The sequence below is a fragment of the Rhinolophus sinicus genome, chromosome 17, assembly GCF_057876585.1.
Source record: "Rhinolophus sinicus isolate RSI-liver-muscle chromosome 17, RSI-T2T, whole genome shotgun sequence".
Classification (NCBI taxonomy): Eukaryota; Metazoa; Chordata; class Mammalia; order Chiroptera; family Rhinolophidae; genus Rhinolophus; species Rhinolophus sinicus.
This window is the reverse complement of record NC_142517.1, coordinates 58,985,482-59,005,023: the sequence shown is the minus strand read 5'-3', so window position 1 is coordinate 59,005,023 and position 19,542 is coordinate 58,985,482. Positions and strand designations below refer to the sequence as shown.

Genomic DNA, 19,542 nt, shown 5'->3' with positions numbered 1-19,542 from the left:
TTTTGGAATATTCAGGACTTGTTGTTTTCTGTGGTGTTTCTATCCCTTAAATACAGGAGATAAAGACTGATGAGACATGAGAGGTTATGTGTGTTCAACTGGACAGTTTGTTACTCAACTATTATGCACATATACCATTTTTTATCACATTGTTCCAGAATGTATGACTGTAAAGATTTAATTATTTATCCACAGCTAGTATTTCTTAACACAGGCAGTACTTAGTCCTAAATAATGTGGCAATAAGTTTTTTTGTTGAAACATTTTGTTTCTAGGACCACTTTTAGAATGATAGTAATGGAAACTAGTCTAATGGATCTCCTGGTTTCCCCACATGAGGCATAAAAACCAAGATTTAAGTCCTTTAGTCTCAGAAAAGTGTTTAAACTAAAATACGCATGGATTCATGCAATCAAGAATTTTCAAAATTGTTGCATATCCTGTATACACATTTCTCCAACACTAGAAAGGGGATGAGTAGCCTTTTCTCTTTTTCACAGAGCTTCTTGTTCTTCTCCTTAATCCAGTGCTTATTCCTACAATTTTCCTTCTCAGTTTGTCTTCTAATCCCATCCCAAAACACCTTCCAGTGTTCATCCACAACGATAATCTTGTGATGTTTTTCATCCCTTGTTTCTCTGTATTACTCCATCTGAAATGCCCAAGAAACTTGCTAGCCTATCAGGACCTTCTTTAGAGAGAAAGAGAGGGAAAATGCTGTGCATTGTATACTTGAATGCCCAACATGCCTAAATACCCGTACTGTTGACAGTACATGTCAACAACTTGTACTGTCTTAAACAACTTTGTTTTATTTATTTATTCCCCCCTGCCCCCTCGCTCCCTGGCCCTCTCCCAGTATGCTCCCCGCCCCTCTCCCAGCATGCTTCCTGACCCTTCTCAGCATTTTTCTTGGCCGTCTCCTTGCGGGCTCCTTTGCCATCTCCAAACAACTTTGTTTTGGTATAAAGCATTTGGGGGTACACCCTATAATACAAGAGACTTTATGAGGACTCAGGTGTAAAGTGACTCTGTCTTCTCTGGAAATATGTAGGGTTTCCCCTTCCCCGGGTTTACCCTGTCTTATATTAAGATATATAGTTATTTTTATTTCATTTTACTTTCCTGGAGGAACTTCTTTGTGGGCAGTCCCTCAGCCTACAATCCAGAACTTTCCCTTCCTACTTTACTTTTTTTAAAATTGTGAGTAGAGTGAATTCTGTTTCTTTTCTAACAGGTGAGGTCCTGAGCTCAGCAAAATCCTTTTTTTTACAAACCTCAGCAAGCTGCTTCTCAAGGCTCTACCACCTTACAATTACCAGCAAAGGTACGGGAAGAGAAGGTGCAGAGCCCACAGGACCTGGGGTACAAGCTACTATTAGGATCCCACAAAACTGTTTTCATGTTAGTTTCTTTTACAATCAGAAGGAAATAAATCAATGTAATAGTAATGAATATATAATAATGAATTCAGCATTGATTAGTCTTTAGTCCAACACAGTCGTAAAATATAGTCTTATTTTATTTTATTTTTTTAAGGGGTGGAAGGGTCTCTCAGGATGGCAAAAGTGCCTAGGGTCCATGAAAGTCATTGTGTAGCCCTTTTGCCAGATGGCCTCACAAAAGTCTAGACACACTAATAAAGAGATAGGTATACAAACATCAAATCATTACAGTGTACACTTGAAACTAATACAATATAGTAGTGTATGTCAATTATACCTCAATTTTAAAAAGAGACAGGCATAAAAGTAGATCACTGACAATCTAATTTTATTTTATATTTTACATTACCTTGTGTTGATTTCCCCCCAAAACTATATTTAGTTTCTAAAAAAAAAAAAAAAAAAATTATTAAAAAACCACAGAACTTCTTTTTGACTCAACCCTTTTATTAACGCTAATCCCCCCCCCCCCCAAGAAGTTATTGAAATACAACAACGAATTCAGTTTTAACAAATTTGTATTATCTGGTTCTGTATTGAAAACCCTTTTCCATTTATCAGGAGATATTCCCTAAATATGAACATCAGGATTAAGACATTGCTCCTTTTTGGAAAAGAGCTCTTTTCTCAAAGGTGATAATAGCCAGTTTCAAAATACTTAATTGAAAGATGAAGTTTTTTCATGATAGGCCAAATTCAAAAGTCTAAGAGGATTAATAAGGTTAACATTTAGAAGAAAGTGCTTCTCTGGGTGGTTGATGGGTGGTTGAGGGCTCTGACAGATACATTCAGGACCTCAAAAGCAAATTTGTCAACTGTGTACACTAATTTTTTAAAATCCTATAATGTGAATGCCCTTTTCAAATGCAAAAGGCATCATCTATTTTTTTAAGGAATTTAGAATAAAATTAAAATTTAATGCTGTTTATTTGATTTGAAGTGGCCAGTCTTTTCTTGCTAAAATTGCCAAATATTCCTTCCCTTAAGACAGCCCTGAGAAGCACAAATATGAAGACAACTTCCTTCATGATGAGAATACATAGCACCTGTGTAGAAGGAAAACCTTCAAACCCACAGCGCTCTGTGCAGCCCTGGGCAACCAGGGAGCACCGAGGCTCTAGCCGGAGGTTAGGTCTGGACAATAAAATCTGTTCCGGGTCAGAGGTTTACATGTGCCTGGAGGTGAGCTTAAGGAAAAATTCTGCAATAGAGACTAAGGGGAAAGAGGTGCAGGATTCCTATAGAGTGAGGCACCTATTCAGGATTGCTTCAAACTAAAAAAAAAAAAATCCCGGGAATATCACAACTCATAGCTATCTTGCTTGTGAGGAAGAAAGCAAGGTTAGACATCAAGAGTGACCACACCATTTAAAACTTCGTGACGGGAAGGAGTGTTAACTCTTTCATCCTGAATTATAGCAGTGTTTAAAAGCAAATTAAATTTCTAGCTTTTTTTTTCCCATTTTTAACATTTGTCCCAATCTAGCAGAAACCTAAGTAAGTACACATACTCTAGCCCTGGTAACATTGTAACATGATGTTAATTTAATTGGTCATGCCCATTTTTTGTTTTGTTTTGTTTTTTCAATTTATTTGCTAGGCAGAATGTTTAAATACCAAGCTGTTTTGTTTAAAATATTTGAGTGCACTCACACGAGCTACAGACAAATCCTCACCCAGCTCTAATTTAATAAAAATAAGTGACTCACTTGCAAGCTTCTGCACTTTATTAATAGTAACTAATTACAGGTGACACACTTCTAAGCTGGTTTGGATAAATGCATGGATTGAGCTGCAAGGTGTGTTAGGAGGACCTTGGGTCCCTACTTAACCCAAAATGACTCTGCTTCAACTTTCAACTTTAAAAGGGAATTTCCTTTACTCAGAATTATGAATAGATTTGTTTATAGGACTTCAAATTCTGTGCCTGCTCTCTCCTCAATAAAGTTCCAAAACTTGGTTTCTCCAGATAAGGTTTAGATTGGAAAACACTCACTATGCAGTTATTAACTTTATTTCATTTTCCTCAGAACATGAATAAGAGCATTGCTCTATCATCTGGCTTTGAGTCACCAGACAGAAGCTATTGACATGCCTAACTTACTAACTTATTATAGATTCTTGATAATTAGCATCTTTTCAGAGCCTGCATCACCTGTGTTAAAATCAGTATCAGCAGTAAAAGTTTCCTGAGAGTACAGTCCAATTTTTTTAAGTAAAGATTTTTGTTTGTTTGGGTGTGTGTTTGTTTAGAAAAATAATACGGTTACATTTCCAGCAATATAGCAGAAGAGATAAGCCTTTAACTACAAAATCTATAAATGCCAGATAACATGTAATAAATGTTTTCTAAATGCAGAGCTGAGATCAGAAGAAAGAAAGGGAAACACTCCAGAGTGAAGGAGTTAAAAACTAAGATGGTAAGTTAATGCTCTTGCAGGGCTGGCAGATTTCTGAGATCTAGTGTTTTGGGTTTTAAGGACTGCATGGGGAAAGGACAAATAATTTTAATCAGGACACTGTAAATTGAATATTATCCACATAAAGCTGGAACCCTCAGTGAAAAAGTAGACTAGAAACATCAGAAAGAAATAAGAAAAAAAACAGCTGAATGAAAGATATAATTAAGAAAAGAACAGAACTTAATGATATAGAAACAATTAAAAATAAAATCAATAAAGCCAAAAGTTGGTTCTTTGAAGATAAAAGAGAAAAACCCCTGGCAAGGTTAATTAAGAAGGAAGGAAGGAAGGAAGGAAGGAAGGAAGGAGGGAAGGAAGGAAGGAAGAAAGGAAGGAAGGAAGGAAGGAAGGAAGGAAGGAAGGAAGGAAGGAAGGAAGGAAGGAGGGAGGGAAGGAAGGAACGAAGGAAGGAAGGAACGAAGGAAGGAAGGAAGGAAGGAAGGAAGGAAGGAAGGAAGGAAGGAGAAATAAAGAATATCAGGAATGAACCTGACTTTAAAACTTAAGGAACTAGAAAAAGAAGAACAAACTAAACCCAAAGCTAACAGAAGGAAGGAAATAGAAAAGATTAGAGCAGAGATAAATGGAATAGAGAATAGAAAAACAATAGAGAAAAATCAATGAAACCAAAAGTTGTTTCTTTGAAAAAGATCAACAAAATTGACAAAATTTTAGCTGGATGGACTAAGAAAAGAAAAGACCCAGATTAATAAAATCAGAAGTGAAAGTGTAGATATTACTACTGATTCTACAGAAATAAAAAGGATTATAAGAGAGTACTATGAATAATTATACACCAAAAATTTGGGAAACCTACATGAAAAGATCAATGTGTTCCCTAGAAACACAAAACCTACCAAGCCTAAGTCATGAAGAAGTAGAAAATCTGAATACACTTATAACTAGTAAGGAGATTGAATCAGCAATAAAAAAATCTCCCAACAAAGAAAAGCTCTGGCCCTGATGGATTCACTGGCAAATTCTACCAAACATTTGAAGAACTAATGCCAATTCTGAAAACTTTTCCAATAAGTTGAAGAGATAGGAACATTTCTTAACTCACTTTTTAGGCCAGCATTACCTGATACCAAACCCAAACAAAGACAACACAAGAAAAGAAAACTGTATCCATTATGACCAATATTCCTTATGAACATGAATGCAAAATCTTCAACAAAATAGCAGCAAATCAAATTCAGCAGCATATTAGAAGGATTATACACCATGAAATATATTAAAGAAGACATACTCATTAAACAGAAATGGCAAAAATTAGATAATTGGAAGACAAAATACCCATAATATCATTACTCAGACAACCACATTGTTATGTGTCTTTCCAGGATTTTTTTCTATGATTTAAAAAATATATAGTTTAACATACCCGGTATTTGTAACTTTATATCCTGGTATTTTTTTTAACTTTACCTGCTTTCATGAACGTATCTTCGTGTTTTTATTCTTTGTGTACATAACCTGAGCATAGACAAATCTTATGTCTTAGATAGTAGTTCTTTCTCTTCCCCCTTTTAGCATGGAAGAGCTGCCTGAGGGGGACTGGGCCAGCTAAACCCAATAGCAAGACCTTGGGTGTTGTATGTAAACCCAATAACAAGATCTAAGGATCTAAACCCAATAGCAAGATCTTGGGTGTTGTATGTAAACTCTCCTTGCTGAGTTCTGGAGGACCCCTTTCCTAACAGAGACAGTCCCTCAGCCTGAAATCTGTTATTGCTACCGTTCCCATTTCCCTATAAACAGCAGCATCTCAGAGGCAGATCTCTGTCCTGGAGCACTTCCTTCAGTGTGTTCAACTATAACCTCCTCTCTGTGACATAATGAGAGCTCGAGGACTGTGTGCCCTACTGCTTCTTTGCTTGTAAGTTGTTCCTTAATAACTTTATGCTTGTTCCATGTGTTGCTAGTATGTATATGTGATAGAGTGTGCGTGTGTGTGTGTGTGTGTGTGTGTGTGTGTCCATGCCCTTTATGGAACACTGGACATCACCTTTATACATCAAATGATAGGGATAGCCCATAATTAACTTACTGTTGGACACTGAGACCGTTTTCAATCTGCTGCTATTATAAATAAAGCGTTGATGACTACATTTATGTATAATATTTTGTTTTGTTTTCATTATTTCAGCTCAGTTTTTAACATAAATTTGTCTACACATAATTACTGATTAATGCTTTTATAAAATTTTTCATGTCGTTAATACATACTGCTAAATTTCTTTGCAGAAAAGTCATGCCAATTTACAGTCCCATGAACAGTATATGAGAGTGTACCTGTTTCCCCAAACTCTCTCCCTTTGAAAAAATATTTGCTTGGTAGTACCAATGTAAAATCTTGTTAAACAGGGCTGTGTCCTCCTTTTGAATCTTTATTTAAACAACTCTTGTTAGTCATTGGCTAAGTTGGTTAGTCTCCAGCTCCAGTAAATAGGAAGGAGAGTCCCTTCAGGCCGATGACATCTTTTATTGTGTAGGGAGGGGGGCTAAATCTGTTGGGCTTGTAGCTAAAAGGAAGAGATTAGCAGTAGTTACATCCAAACTACAGTATTGTATTTGTCTTTCACCACCTTTTAAACAAATCTTAAGCCACTCCTTCAACGGATTATTTAGCTGTTTAGGAAAACAGCTTGTAGATAACTCAACCTACTAAACTTGAGTAGGGTATCCTTAGGCAAGAAATCCTGGTGAGGGGGTGGCTACAGGCAAGTTATTTTTGGTAAGAAAGTGATTCTTAAAAGATATGGTGTATCTGAATCCCTGGGGGAGCTTGCAAAAATGTGTTATGGGGCCACCACCAGAGTCCAAATCCCTATGTATGGAGTGGGGTCCTGGAATCTGCATTTTAACACATGCCCAGGGTGATTCTGGTACAGGTGGCCTATGGACCACATTTTAAGAAACACTGCCCTGAAAATAAAATGATAGTATCTGCTCTTAAACTTTTTTGTAAGCTAAAACCACCTTACTGAAGTTGTAAGGCAGAGAGAGATATTTGGGGTCTTACTCAAGCTTTGTTCTACATCCAGCCTTATTCTTGCTGCTCAAGATTTGCTGCAATGAACTGACCTTGTCTTTTACAAGAATGCAAGTCAGGCTCTTCAGTTCCCATTAGATTGTTAGACAACTGAAGCCTGTTGTTCTCACCCTGGCCAAATACATACATATCTGCAGAGCAGAGAGCTGGGGATTTGACTGTGAAGAGCTGATATTTGAGAGAAATGGGTCTCTTCTCTCGTCTCCTCTCCCCTCTTCTCCCCTCCCTTCCCCTCCCCTCCCCTCCCTTCTTTCTCTATGACACTCCATCTTCTACTTCACTGAAAAGCCATCTAACATGATCCCCTTCAATGTCCCAGAACCCTCTCCACCATGAAATGTCCCTTATTTTGCATCAGAAGAGAGGCTAAGTCTCCACTCAAAGGCTACACACACACACACACACACACACACACACACACACACACACACACTCACACACAGACAGACAGACTTGTCTGTTCCCCTGCTCCCTCCTCAGATGGCTTCTCTCTGTCCAAGAATCTCTTTCCACCTTGCTCCTTCTCTTCCACTGACAATCACATTTAGGTCTCTCTTGACCTCAAATAAAAGTTTTTCACCATCTTGTGTCCTCATCCCCATCTTTTGTTTCGCCCACAAGCATCCTAAAAGAGGATGCTGGTTTATCATCTACTTCTCACACTCCACCTTCCACCTGACTCACCTCACTGCAAAGACTTTCCTCAAAAGTTACCAAAAAACTCCTTCCTTATCACCACAAACAATTTTCTTCTCAGTCCCCATTAGTCTCTGTGAAATTTGGCACCACCCATTCATTCCTTCAACATGTATTTATAAAGCATCTAAGTCAGTATTCTCAACTTGAACAGGGTCCCTCGGTATTTGCACGGCATTGCTCTCCTTGAAGCTGAATGATTCTTCTTTGCCAAGCACTTTCCCTGTTTCTTCTGTTCCCTTTGCCACTTCTCTTCCCTTCTCAGCTCCCAAAGTCAGCCTTCTGGGTGTCATCCCTCTTCCTTTACACTTTCTTTCTGCTCAAGTGCATTTACTTTCCTGCCTTACAAATCTGTAATTCTACCCTGACTTCATACCCATTTTCCAGACTCACCTTTCCAGCAATTTCCTGGCTGGCCTGTCAAATGCAACATGTCTAAGTTGACCCTGGAACTGTTTCTTCTACCTTCCTTTCTCATGTTAATGTTAATTATAACATAAGTCTCCCAGAAGTTCAGGCCCGAGTCATCTTTGATTCCTCCCTCTTCCTTATCCCCAACATCATAGTTTGGCACCAACTATCATTCCTCCAAAATATTTCTCCCACCAGTGTCTTGTTCACTCTGCTGCATTACCTTCATTACTCTATTGCAGCAGCCTCTGAACTGCTCCTCCTGATTCCTCCATTCCTACCTTGACTCCTAGCTTTCCTCACACCACTGCTGGATTGACCTTCAGCTGTGGGACCAGGAAAGAGAGTTTCTCATGTCGCCTACTTAGCAGGGATGGCTTTAGAAAATGCCTGTGCCCTAGGAGAGCCAGAACCGGGGAAGCGGGCAGGGCAGAGCTGGAAATGGGGCGCAGTGAGTTGGGGAGTGGACCCTGAGCTCATCTTTTGTGGGAAGAGCCAAGCTCAGGAGGCCCAGAGCCAGAGGCAGAGGAGTGAAGTCAGGGCTGAGTGGCGGAAAGAGAGCCTGGGCTCGCACATGGCCACTTAGCACCCAGCAGGACACATGCAGCCTCCCCAAGCTGATGCCATTCGTTCTCATCTCAATGATACTTTCTCTCATCCAGCATCGGCAAGGCTTGAGCTGAGCTGTGCCACAGCACACTAGAGGGAAGATACGTGATCTTTCCCATCAGAAGAAACTTATGTTGGGACATCAACACCAGCTTGTGTGCTTCGCTATAAAGCCTCACCATGTAGAGCGGATCACACATGGCTGGAGACTGACGAGCAGACTTCGAGCACTGCAGTCAGAGGCCACCTGTTTCTTTGTGGGCTGGATGGGTCCTTGAGTGTATCCTTTCGTGTCACTCATTTTTATCCCATGGCTCTTGCCTCATCATCTGCCTAGCGACTTATTTTTCCCTTTCCAAACTCCTTGTTCTTTTCATTTCTCACTGCTTCTATTCTTGTCCCTATTATTTCACCTGCACGAATCAGAAAGAACTCCACTCTGTATGTTTCCTTAAGAGAAAAAAGGCCCTCTCTTCACAAACGTCATTATCTTCCTCATATTTTTTGAATACAATTGTACTTATGATTGAAATAGGTGAGAAGGAACATTGAAGGAAAGAGGAAATGCGTGGGAGTCATTTTTTTCTCAATTGATCATTTTACATTTTTGAATGTTATTTGAATGGTGATAGGTATGATTATATTAGGTCTCCTGAAGTAGGATTTGTGCAACTGCTAGATCTAGGAACATTTGGAAGGCTCTCGAGAGCATAGTAGATATAAATCTAGACACTTACAGATAGGGTGTAATAGACTCACGTGGAACTGCAGATGGTCTCTTGTGTCGGTTTAGTCTAAATTTCTTTGAATTAACCTTTTCTATTAGAGATATTGGTACTTATCAGTGAATGAGCCAACATTTACATTTTTACAGGTATGTTTAGAAAGATTATTTAAGTACGAATAAGAAAACTCACACAAAGTCCTTAAAGTTAGGTACAACTAAGATACTAGATGAGCCAAAAAAAATTACTTAAAGAGTATGACTCTAAAATCAATCGTAAATTATATGAAATGTATTAATAATAAAATATATCTGGAGAATTAATGAGTTCATTTGATTATCATCTTAAACAAATTGCTCAGAAAGGATAAAGGACAGTGAAAGCACTCACCTCCTTATTTCATCCTCACTGTTTTGGGGAAGTTTCCCACTTTAAAACAGTCTTTTAATGTAATCGGGTTAAAGATATTTAAATATACCACAATAATCAGTGTCATTGACCAACTGCAGTATACTATATACACTTTGAAGTGTTTTATTTCCTCCCCATGTGGGGAGGATTTTGAAGTAAGGCACCCATATTTTCTATTTTTTGTACGATAACTGGCATATATTTGCCGTGTGAATGAAAATTGTATCTTATTAAGTACATTCTCATGATAGAAAGGGAAAGGGGATAATAATTTGTGGCTAATGGATTTCTTTGAACAGACTAATTCATGTGATAAACAGTAAGACTTTGTTTAGGCTTTTAGAAAACAATTTTCCAGATCACAAAGAATATTGTTATAAGTGGGGAAAAAATAGTTATTAATAAACAGTTTCCTAGATCAAAACTCCCCAATCTTTTTTGTCTTGTGATTTTGTTTCCCAGTTATATGCATATAATCTTGAAAACCTCGTTAGGAGTTAAAAAAGAAAAAAAAGAAAATGCCTGTATAAGCTGCTTGGATCCTAAGGGCGTGGGTCTAATTGTTTTATCAGAGCCATGGAGACTAGTGACTGGAATTGTTTCTGTCATCCTCTCAGAACTGTGATAAGGAAACCAGGATCCTGAAGTATGTCTCCTCAGAAGGAGGTGACTTCTGCTTGTGACTCAGACGAGTGTTCAAGAGTCTTGTCAATGGGTCTGTCTGCACTGCAGAATGATTTCTATAATGAGGAATTCCCATGACCAAGGTAGTTTCTGTGGAAGACATTGTCTTTACTTTGAGTTCCTGATTATCAACTGATTTGTGATTAACTGACCCACACAGTTGAGAATAGGGATTTCTTTTCTACTTCTCTCACTAGGCACATTTTGACTCTATAAATAAAAATGTCGATACCACATATTTATATAGTTCTTTCTAGTTTATCTTCGTTGATAGTTTAACAGGTGAAGAAAAAAATCAGCAGATGAGGAAACCGATCTAGAAAGGCTAAGTGACTTGCCAAATATTACATAGTTTGTAAGTGACAGGTCTGGGGCTCAAAGGTAAGAGTAAAGACTTGGAAGGTGTGAGCTATCACTCAGCTGTGGGACTGTCATCGAGTACATGGCCTCTCCATAGCTGGGCTCTTCTAACCCTACCTCAGGAGAGCTGAAGCAAGAGATGGAGAAATGCTGACTGACCTGCCCTGAGTTCTTGGCCTGCCACATCCACAGTGGTCTGAACCTGGGCACATTTTCAGGGGCAAATGATGTAACACTAGGTTATTTCTGTCATTTTTCCTAGTGTCTCCTTTTCTGTGAGATGTCAGAGTGAGTTGTGATGGCTGTTGACACCTTGGGGTGATAGGATTGCTATCAGAAGAGACGTGTGTGATATCACCTACAATGGATAGTTTTTAAGAAGTTCTATCAGAGGAGGAGCCTGCATACAGGAACAGAGTTCTCAGGAGAAAGCACTGAGATGAGGCATTCCTCACTGAATCCTGGAACCCTCCATGGATTTCTCTGTGGTCAGAGAACTCTCAGCAAGGCAGTTATTTTCCCCCGTTGAACTGTTTCTGTTGGGAGGTGTCTAGCAATAATCACAGTATTCTCAAGGCTACATGGTTGGCAAGGTTGATGGTATCGATAGGCATCGTTTCTCCTGCCTGGCCCTCTGGTGACTCCACAGGTATGAGGAGGTGAGGGGTGTGTTGTTGACTCAGGTGGAGGAGTGGTAGCTGAAGTGGTAATGATGGTGGGAGATAACATTCCCACAGAGTAGTGAAGTCACTCCCTGAAGAGAAAACAAAGCCTGTGTCTCACATACATGCATTGTGGGCAGAGGCTTATTCTTGGTGCCTGGTCTGTTTGTCTTGAGTTTTTCTTGGAACTGGAGGTGAGGAACCCATTAGCCTTATTACCCGTAAATTTTCTCTTTTCTGCTCTTATTTCCTGATTGATGGGGCTCTTCACCAGGCTATGCCTTGGGCAGTTTAGAGTCAAGCACCTAACTGCAAGGAAAGCTTTAAAGAGAAAACTGAAGAGAAGGGCAGTGGGTGCCCTGAAAGGTGTGAAGAAGTTGGAGGAGGGAGGCAGAACCACCCACCTCGCTGCTCTGTGTAGAGAACCAAGGGCCATTTGTATGTTTCTCAGCTTCACAATCAGCATAAACCCCATCCTCATCATATGGGGGTGCAGCCTCAGCCCTTCTCACAGATGCTCACACACAAGTCTTTACTTCCCAGGGTTGAGGATGAAGACTGTCATTCCCTAAGAAATTCTTAGTGACCATACGCTGACATTTTTGAGCAATTCCTGGGCTACGGATGATTTCAGGCTTCTGCTCCACTATGGTCAGGGTTTAGGAGCTGAGAGTTTCCAGAGCTACCCCTCAGGGACGGTGGGCTAGTGTGAGCTAATGGATGCAATGGCTATTGGAGCAGCCGCTGTAGGGACTGACAGGTGACAATGGTTTGTGTACCTGCTGTTACCTTACAGGAAACAGAAACTGTGACCAGTGTTGTTATCACTGGATACTTTTCCTCCATTGTTCCTAGAATTCAGGATGAGGAAAGATGCTACCTGAAAATGCCCTTAGGATAACTGATCTCACAATATCTCCAGCACCCTAAAGGTGGCTGGTAGACATCTACTGAATAAATGAAGTCATGTGTCCCCATCTCCCAGTCTTTGGTTCCTTCAGCTGAGGTTGCATCTGTTTCTCCTTTGACTGTCACAGTGGTCCTGGGGCCGGGAGAAGGCCAACATGATGGTTGCAGCCTGAGAGGCGTGAGATGGTTCTGAGAGATGGTTCTACTGCAGTAGAAAGTAGCCACACTCCTGAGGCCAACCCTAGGCTATGAGGGTGTGCCTGCCTCCTATGGGAGCCAGAGAGAGAAGAGCTCCCAAACCGAAATGTTGGAGGCTGGAGATCAAACTTCTGAGGAGAGGAAAGCATGGAGAAAAAAAGAAAGTTGGAGCTGTGCTAGTGAGCATCTGATCAAAGCTGGGTTTTGATGCTTCTGGGCTTGTCACGGGAGTAATCTTGGTGCTGTCATACCAGATGCTGGGAGAAATTACGTCAAACGACCTGTGGCAATATCCAAGGTGAAGAAATGCTTGGTCAATAGGCACTGTTTGAGGTGTGACTTCAATGAGTGTGAATAGACATTATTTGAGGTGTGACTTCAGTAGATACAGTTGGAAAGGAGGAATAGCTCTTGCCTTGGAGACAACTATGAAGGGTGGATTCTAAATTATTTTCCTTGGTGTTACTGACCTAAATTTTTGAGGTCAGCTCAAAGGAGGTGGCTCCATTTACTAATAAGGAAAAGGAAGGGGATGCTTGAGAAAGCTGTAATCATGTCAGGGATGTTTCTGATACCCCAGTTTCCTCAGAACACAGGTCAGCTGGTCTTTGACTTGGGGAAGAAGGGAACGAAGCAGGAAAGTGATACTGTTGTAACTATTGTGATTTAGTGATTCCTGACGCGCATGGTACTTCTGGCACCCCCTAACAAAGTCCTTTCTGAGCCTGAGATGGACAAATACCCGCAAAATCTGACAAGACTACGGAGTGGTTAAGAACATGGGCTCTACAGTCAAACTGACCAACATTCACTGTGTGACTTGGGCCAGTTACTTGACCTCTCTGAGGCTTTGGTCCTTATCTATAAAAGTGGGACGATGGTAGATAATGGTAATACTAATGAGGCAATGTATGTTAAGTGTTTAGCTCAGTACCCAAGCTCAGTAAATGGCACTCTGCTGCCTGTTATCTTGGCCTCTACAAATTTCTGAGATCCTGGCAAAGGCAGCAATCCTTGTGACTGACTGTATCCTTAGTAAGACAGAACTTCCACTTACTGCTGTTTTTACACTGGTCCATTCCCTTCCCAGATTCCACTGCTACCACCAGCCTAAGCCACAGCATTTTCTGCCTGAACTCGTGCAACCAGCATCTACCTGGTCTCCCATTTCACCCTTAGTCCCTTCCAATCCGTTTCCCACCACAGGATCCAGAGCGATCATTACGAGGTCCAAATCTGGTCACGTCACTTCTCTACCTAAAACTCCTCACCGTGTGCCCATTTTAGTTCCTTAAAATCCACAACACATTCTGTGGCTTACAAGGCCCTGCATGGTCTAGCACCTGCCTACCTCTTTCAAATACTCTAACGGGTCAAACTTTTTCCTGACTCTATACATCTTCCCCTGCCTGGCTCGTGCTCCCCCGCCACCCCACCCCCCTCCACCTGGCTTACTCCTCAGCCTTCAGGTTTCAGCTCCTACATATAGCATTTCCTCAGAGAGGCCTCCCTGGGCTTAATAATCCCAGTGAAGTCTCCCTGTTTTGCTCTCATCATAATACTTATTCAACAAAACACCACATTTGTAGTTGGGAATTTTTCTGCAATTATTTCATGTCTCTCTGCTTGCAAGACCTTGACACACACTGCTGTCCTAGAACAATGTCAGGTACATGGCAGTCACTGCTTTAATAGTAGTTGAATTAACAAATGTATGGATAAATGAATAACAAATATCTCATCAGGGGTTGTGAATGCTTCTCTTCTTCCTCCATTGATGGGCTGGGCTGGTTTGGAGGTTTGTGAAAGGTTGTGAGCTGCAGGGCATACCCACTGAATGAGGGGTCAGGAGACTGGATTCTAGCCCCAGCTGCCCTACTTATAGGCTTTGTGACCTTAAACAAGCTTTGGAGGCAGGAACCATGACTTATTCATCTTCGTGTTCAGAATACTTGGCACAAGGTCAGATGATGAACCCTTTCCTATTCTGAATTTCCCCAAACCCACCACCAACAAGACTTTTAGAACTGCAACTTTAGTTGAGGGTATCTATGTAGAGTAGATGTCTATGCAGACCTTAAAAATGTGCACACGGAGACCTGACCTGCCTGCAGCACAAGCCAGGGCCTCCTCATGAGCAAGGCCGTGGTTGTAGAGGCTACATGCACAAACACGGATGCCCAGGTCCTGGGGCCTGTTTATTCTCAAGGAAAATCTTGAGTATTTACACCTCCTTGAAGTGCCAACAAACTGAGTTCATTTCAAATCAACTCTTCGACAGCATGCTGGGGAAGGGGGTACAATGATGGCTAAGTGTCTGCTTGCCACGAATTCAACTTAGTAGAAGGAAAGATGAACATTCAACAAAGAAAGGTTGGGACTAGGAGGAAAGACAACCTATAACGTCTTCAGTTCTGGTCCTCAGAGAAGTGGCTCCAACAGCTAGACTATGTGCCTCTCTGAAGCATTTAGCAGTTCCACGAAACCAGAGAACAGACACGGTAGCAAACCTACTTGTTTGAGAACATAAAAGGCTAACTGTGCTTGGCCTCTACTGGCAATGCAGACATAAATCATTTGCATGGCAAACAGTGCCAGGACAGCCTCTGGCTCCGGAGCTGAGCCCAGAAACTAAGGGTGTGGAGGAGATTGCCGGGCAAGGAACCGTGAAGCAGTGGTGTCAGCTCAAGTGGGGCCTCTGACTGAAGGCAGAGCTGGCATTCAGTTCATAAGATAAGACACATTCTGAATAAACCCAGGCAGCCTTTGCAAACCCACAGGAAAGACGGGTGCTTTTTAGAGGCTCAAGGATCCTTAGATGAATGGAAATTCCATTGAGGCAACAGGGGTGCCTGCTAACACTCCTGGCTCTGTCACCCTCCTCAGCCCCAATCTCCCACTTCTAAAATGGAGTGGTCGCTCTCGCAAAAAAGATTTCATGGCTCTTCTACTTTATACCAGATGCTACCTCATTTTATCCTCTCCACAGCCCTATGAAATAGTCTCTCCCCATGTGACTCATCTTGCCACTGAAGACACTGAATTAAAGGGACTTCTCGTATCTCCTGGGCTGGTAAGTGGCAACACTGATACGGAGTCCTCTGATTTGAAATTCTTGCTCTTCACTGTACATTCTGCTGAGCCATGGGCCTAAATTTGATTGATTTTCTTGTCAGGACCTCTTGTTTAGGGATTCTCTCCCTTTGGGTATCCCCAAGCACAGTGAGGGTTTCCTGGGCATGGGGTGGGGACAGATGGCCTGCAGAAGGTTTTGGTGTCCTTGGTGGCAAGTTGGGTAGGATTCTCCAAGACCAACAGACAAATTGGAGGTTCTCAGAGAGAGAGCAGGGGACCCTTCTCTCTGGGGCCCTCTGTGACCGTGGATCTGTCCTGTACTTGCTACAGTCCCATAACCTCCCAGTGGCCCCATGGGGCGGTGGCCCCTTAGTTACTGGGCCACTGATAGTATTGGAGACTGATGCATATTTTGACCCAGTTTCCTTACTGTAGAGCATGGAGTCAGGGTTGCCAGGCTTCCTTCTGAGTCATTCCTGCTGGGACCCACCAGTAGCCACCAAGTTTCCGTTGGCTCCCTGTCTAGCCCACTTCTGTCCACCTCCTTTTCCCCTTTCACATTCGAGAGCCGTGACTTTTCCTTAAGGAAGCCTTTGACACTGTGGCACCTTCGTGGAAACCCCGAGGTTTCTCCCTCTGGCCCAGGCAGAAGCTCTGACACCTGCTCCAGGGGTGTCTGGGCGAGGGCGCTGGCAGCAAGTGTGGAAATAGACTCTATATTCAAATATAGGCAGGTCTGTCATAGGCCCCCCTCAGGGATCCAAGGGAACGGGACTGACCAGTTTCCACTTTCCCAGAAGCCCCCCAAGATGTGGAAGGCTAACTGCCTGTCCTGTGGAGACTACTTTTCCCTCGAGGTCCTCTTGCTGCTCAATCACATGCTTGGCCTGCCACCTCCCATCCCACTGCCACCTCCTTTACTGGCCCTGCTCCATTTTGTCTCCTTCAACAAAGCATAGGACTCAGCGCCAAGGGCATCTCTGCACTTCTCCAGGGTCATCCTGGGGACTCCCTTCCACCTTCATGCTCCTTCTCACACCTCATCGCTCCCCACCTCAGCCTTCACTGCCCACTCGCACCCCAGTCCTTGACCCTTCAGGCTCCTCTTCACAGACTTCCCCGTTCCTTCTGAGCTTGATGACTAACACAGGACCAAGTGTGGAGCTGGTGCCAAACACTTTTTGTGTTGATTTTGAATCACGGAACATACGAATCCAGAGGTCATGCCATTCACCACCCCGCTTTTTACGTAGAGGACCTGAGCTCTGGAGAGAAATACAATAGGACCTCGTCACAGGGACCAGGTCAGTTAGCCACCAAGCTAAGATGGGGCCCCAGGATCCCTACCTCCAAGCCACCTTCTCCCCCATTGCCCATGGTCATGACTCCCACAGATATGCCTTCTTCCACATCCGTCTATTTTACCCCCAGAACAAGACTCTGAGTAGCTAGGCTCTGAACGATCCTTCTGGTCTCCATTTCCTGCCTGTGTGATGCGTGTGGGGTGGCGTGGAAGAGAGGTTTGTTGGGGGCGGGGGGTTGGAGTGGTGGTGGTTGTTTCATTTGCTCTTAGCCAAGTCCTTACACATTTCAAGGAAGGTGGAATATTCCCTTTCACCAGCATTGTGTCATTATTTGTAAGGGAGCCTGTTCCTTCTAACCCACTCCCCAAGAAATGATTCCTTGGGTGAAAGCTTCCCCAGGCCTGTCGAGCAAAGGGAAGGAGCTGTCATTGTATTCTTGGTTTGGGTTCCTGACTCCTCACTCTCCTGGGCCCCACAACCTCTCAGAAGACTCAGACATCTAGAAATCCAGAATGAAATCTGGTCTTAAAGCCAGAGGGGCAACTTGGAAGGTGGTGAGAGAGAACGGGAGACCCAGAAGGAGCTTCTCCAACAGGACTGATTCCATTCTACGCCAGCTCAATATACAGTGGGCAAGTAGAGGTGTGGGGGAGGCCACAGCCAGCACCAAGGCTAAGAGCCCTGCTCTGAGGACATTACCACGACAGGAGGGTTTTAAACCCAAGGTCAGAGGCAAGAAGTGGACTGCCCACATCTCAGCTGCCTGCTGGTCCCCATCTTGTTTCTCCCGGCCAGTCTGCCTCTTTTCTTCTTGGCCTCTTCCTTTTAGTTCTTCCTGTCTCTTCTGATTTTTCTCCTCTCTCTGTATCTAATTTGCTTTGCTTCTCACCTGTCTTTTCCTCTGTCTCTATATCTTTATATAAGTTTTTCTTCCAGTTCTGTCACCCAGTTTTCCTGTTTTTCTCTGTGTCTGTCTCTCTCCTCAGATCGCTCTCCTTCATTCTATAGTTCTGCCTATTTGTCCTTTTCTTCCCACAAAATAAGCACCGATACCCCTGATGGGTTTTCCTAAACCAGAGCACTCCTGCTCCCAGACACCTCTCTGCTTCTCTCTGTCTCTGTCTTCTTTTTTTCTCTGTCTCTGTAGCATTCTCCCTCCCCGTCTTGTTTATCTCTGTCCATTCACCTCTCTGTCTGTCTGTGTCTCTGTCTCTGTCTGTCTGTCTCTCTCTGTCTCTCTGTCTCTCCCTCTACCCCCCGACAAGTCCCAGCTCCTCAGATGGGCTTCCTGAAGTCAGTCAACCCTGCCCCCAGAATGCTGCCCGCAGAAACGTGCTTCACTTACCTGGGACCACTGGCCAAAGGACGCAGGAACATAAGCAGCTCAGGAACACCCAGGGGACCCTCCTCCAGTGGGCCCACCTCATGGCTCCCAAAAGACTCTCTCAGGTTCCTCAGGGTAGTTCCTCAGCACAGAAGCGGTGGTGTGAGGAGCAGAAGTTAACCTGTCACCACCAGCTGCTGGCCTGAAACAGGTGTATTTCCCTGAGGGACTAGAGTACCAGGGGAGGAGGACAAAAGAAGGCGGGGCCCCATGCCAATCATCCTTGCCCGTCTTTTCTTTCCTCAATCTCCACCCCCTTCCCCCACCAGGAAAAAAAAACCCTATACAATAGTTGCTCTGCTCCTAGTCAGCCTGAGCCAAGTAGGAGGAGAGGTGGGAGGGGATGGGGGGAATAGAAACCATGAGGCACTGGAAATGAGTGGGCCACCCTTGGTCTGGGATCCTGGGCCTCTCCTGCTTCCCCAAAGCCTGCCCCTGTCTTGCTGGAGTTTTGGACTTTTATACTGGAAGGCAGCTGGGTCATTCCAGAAGAAGGGCAGGGGAGAATGGGAAAGAAAGGGGACAAGAGAGAGGAGTTTGGGGCTGTATGAATAGGAGAAAAAGTGAGATTTGTGGAGAGCCTAGGGAACATGGGAAGTGGGGCGAACAAGCGGGGTGAGAGGTAGGAACCAGAAATACCCTGTTTGCGACTTTTTGGAAGGAGTGCTGGGCTTAAAATATCTGCTCAGTGCCAGGCACACGGCGGGTCCTCACTAGATGATGGATTTCTTTCGTCCAGGAGAGGGAGCACAGAGCCAGCAGGCTGCAATCTGGGGAGGTAGCTTAAGGCATTCGGGATGGGTCGTAGGGTAAAGAGCAGAACCTGGGAAGAAGTCATTGTGACCCCATGAGGAAGTGAGGGTGGAGACCTTGGAGCTCAGGTCACCTCATTTTGATCTTTTGTTACTCCTAAGGACCTCCAGACAGGGGTACTGAGCAGAGTTCTGAAGGTGAGAGAAGGTAGTTGGTGTAGCTCCGCAAAGGAAAACAATGGAGATCTTCCCCCACCGTTTGCCACAGTGAGAAGCCCTGCTTCTGGTTCCTTAAGCCTTGATTCTGAGTGTGGGGTCTGTGCAGTGATGATTCCCAGAGCGGCTCTCAGACACTACACAGCCTCGGATGAGGAGGTGGTATTTCCACATTCCCAGGCAG

General features: G+C 43.3%; 1 protein-coding gene across 1 annotated transcript in view; it reads right to left on the bottom strand.

The window, feature by feature from the left end:
- Window positions 1–18,532, bottom strand: part of MUC4 (mucin 4, cell surface associated) — a 54,557-nt gene extending 36,025 nt beyond the window's left edge. The window contains exon 1 of the mRNA XM_074330328.2: window positions 18,352–18,532. Within this exon, the coding sequence (XP_074186429.2) occupies window positions 18,352–18,433 (82 nt within the window). The 5' untranslated portion in view covers window positions 18,434–18,532. The remainder of the gene's footprint in view (window positions 1–18,351) is intronic.
- Between the last annotated feature and the right edge of the window lie 1,010 nt (window positions 18,533–19,542).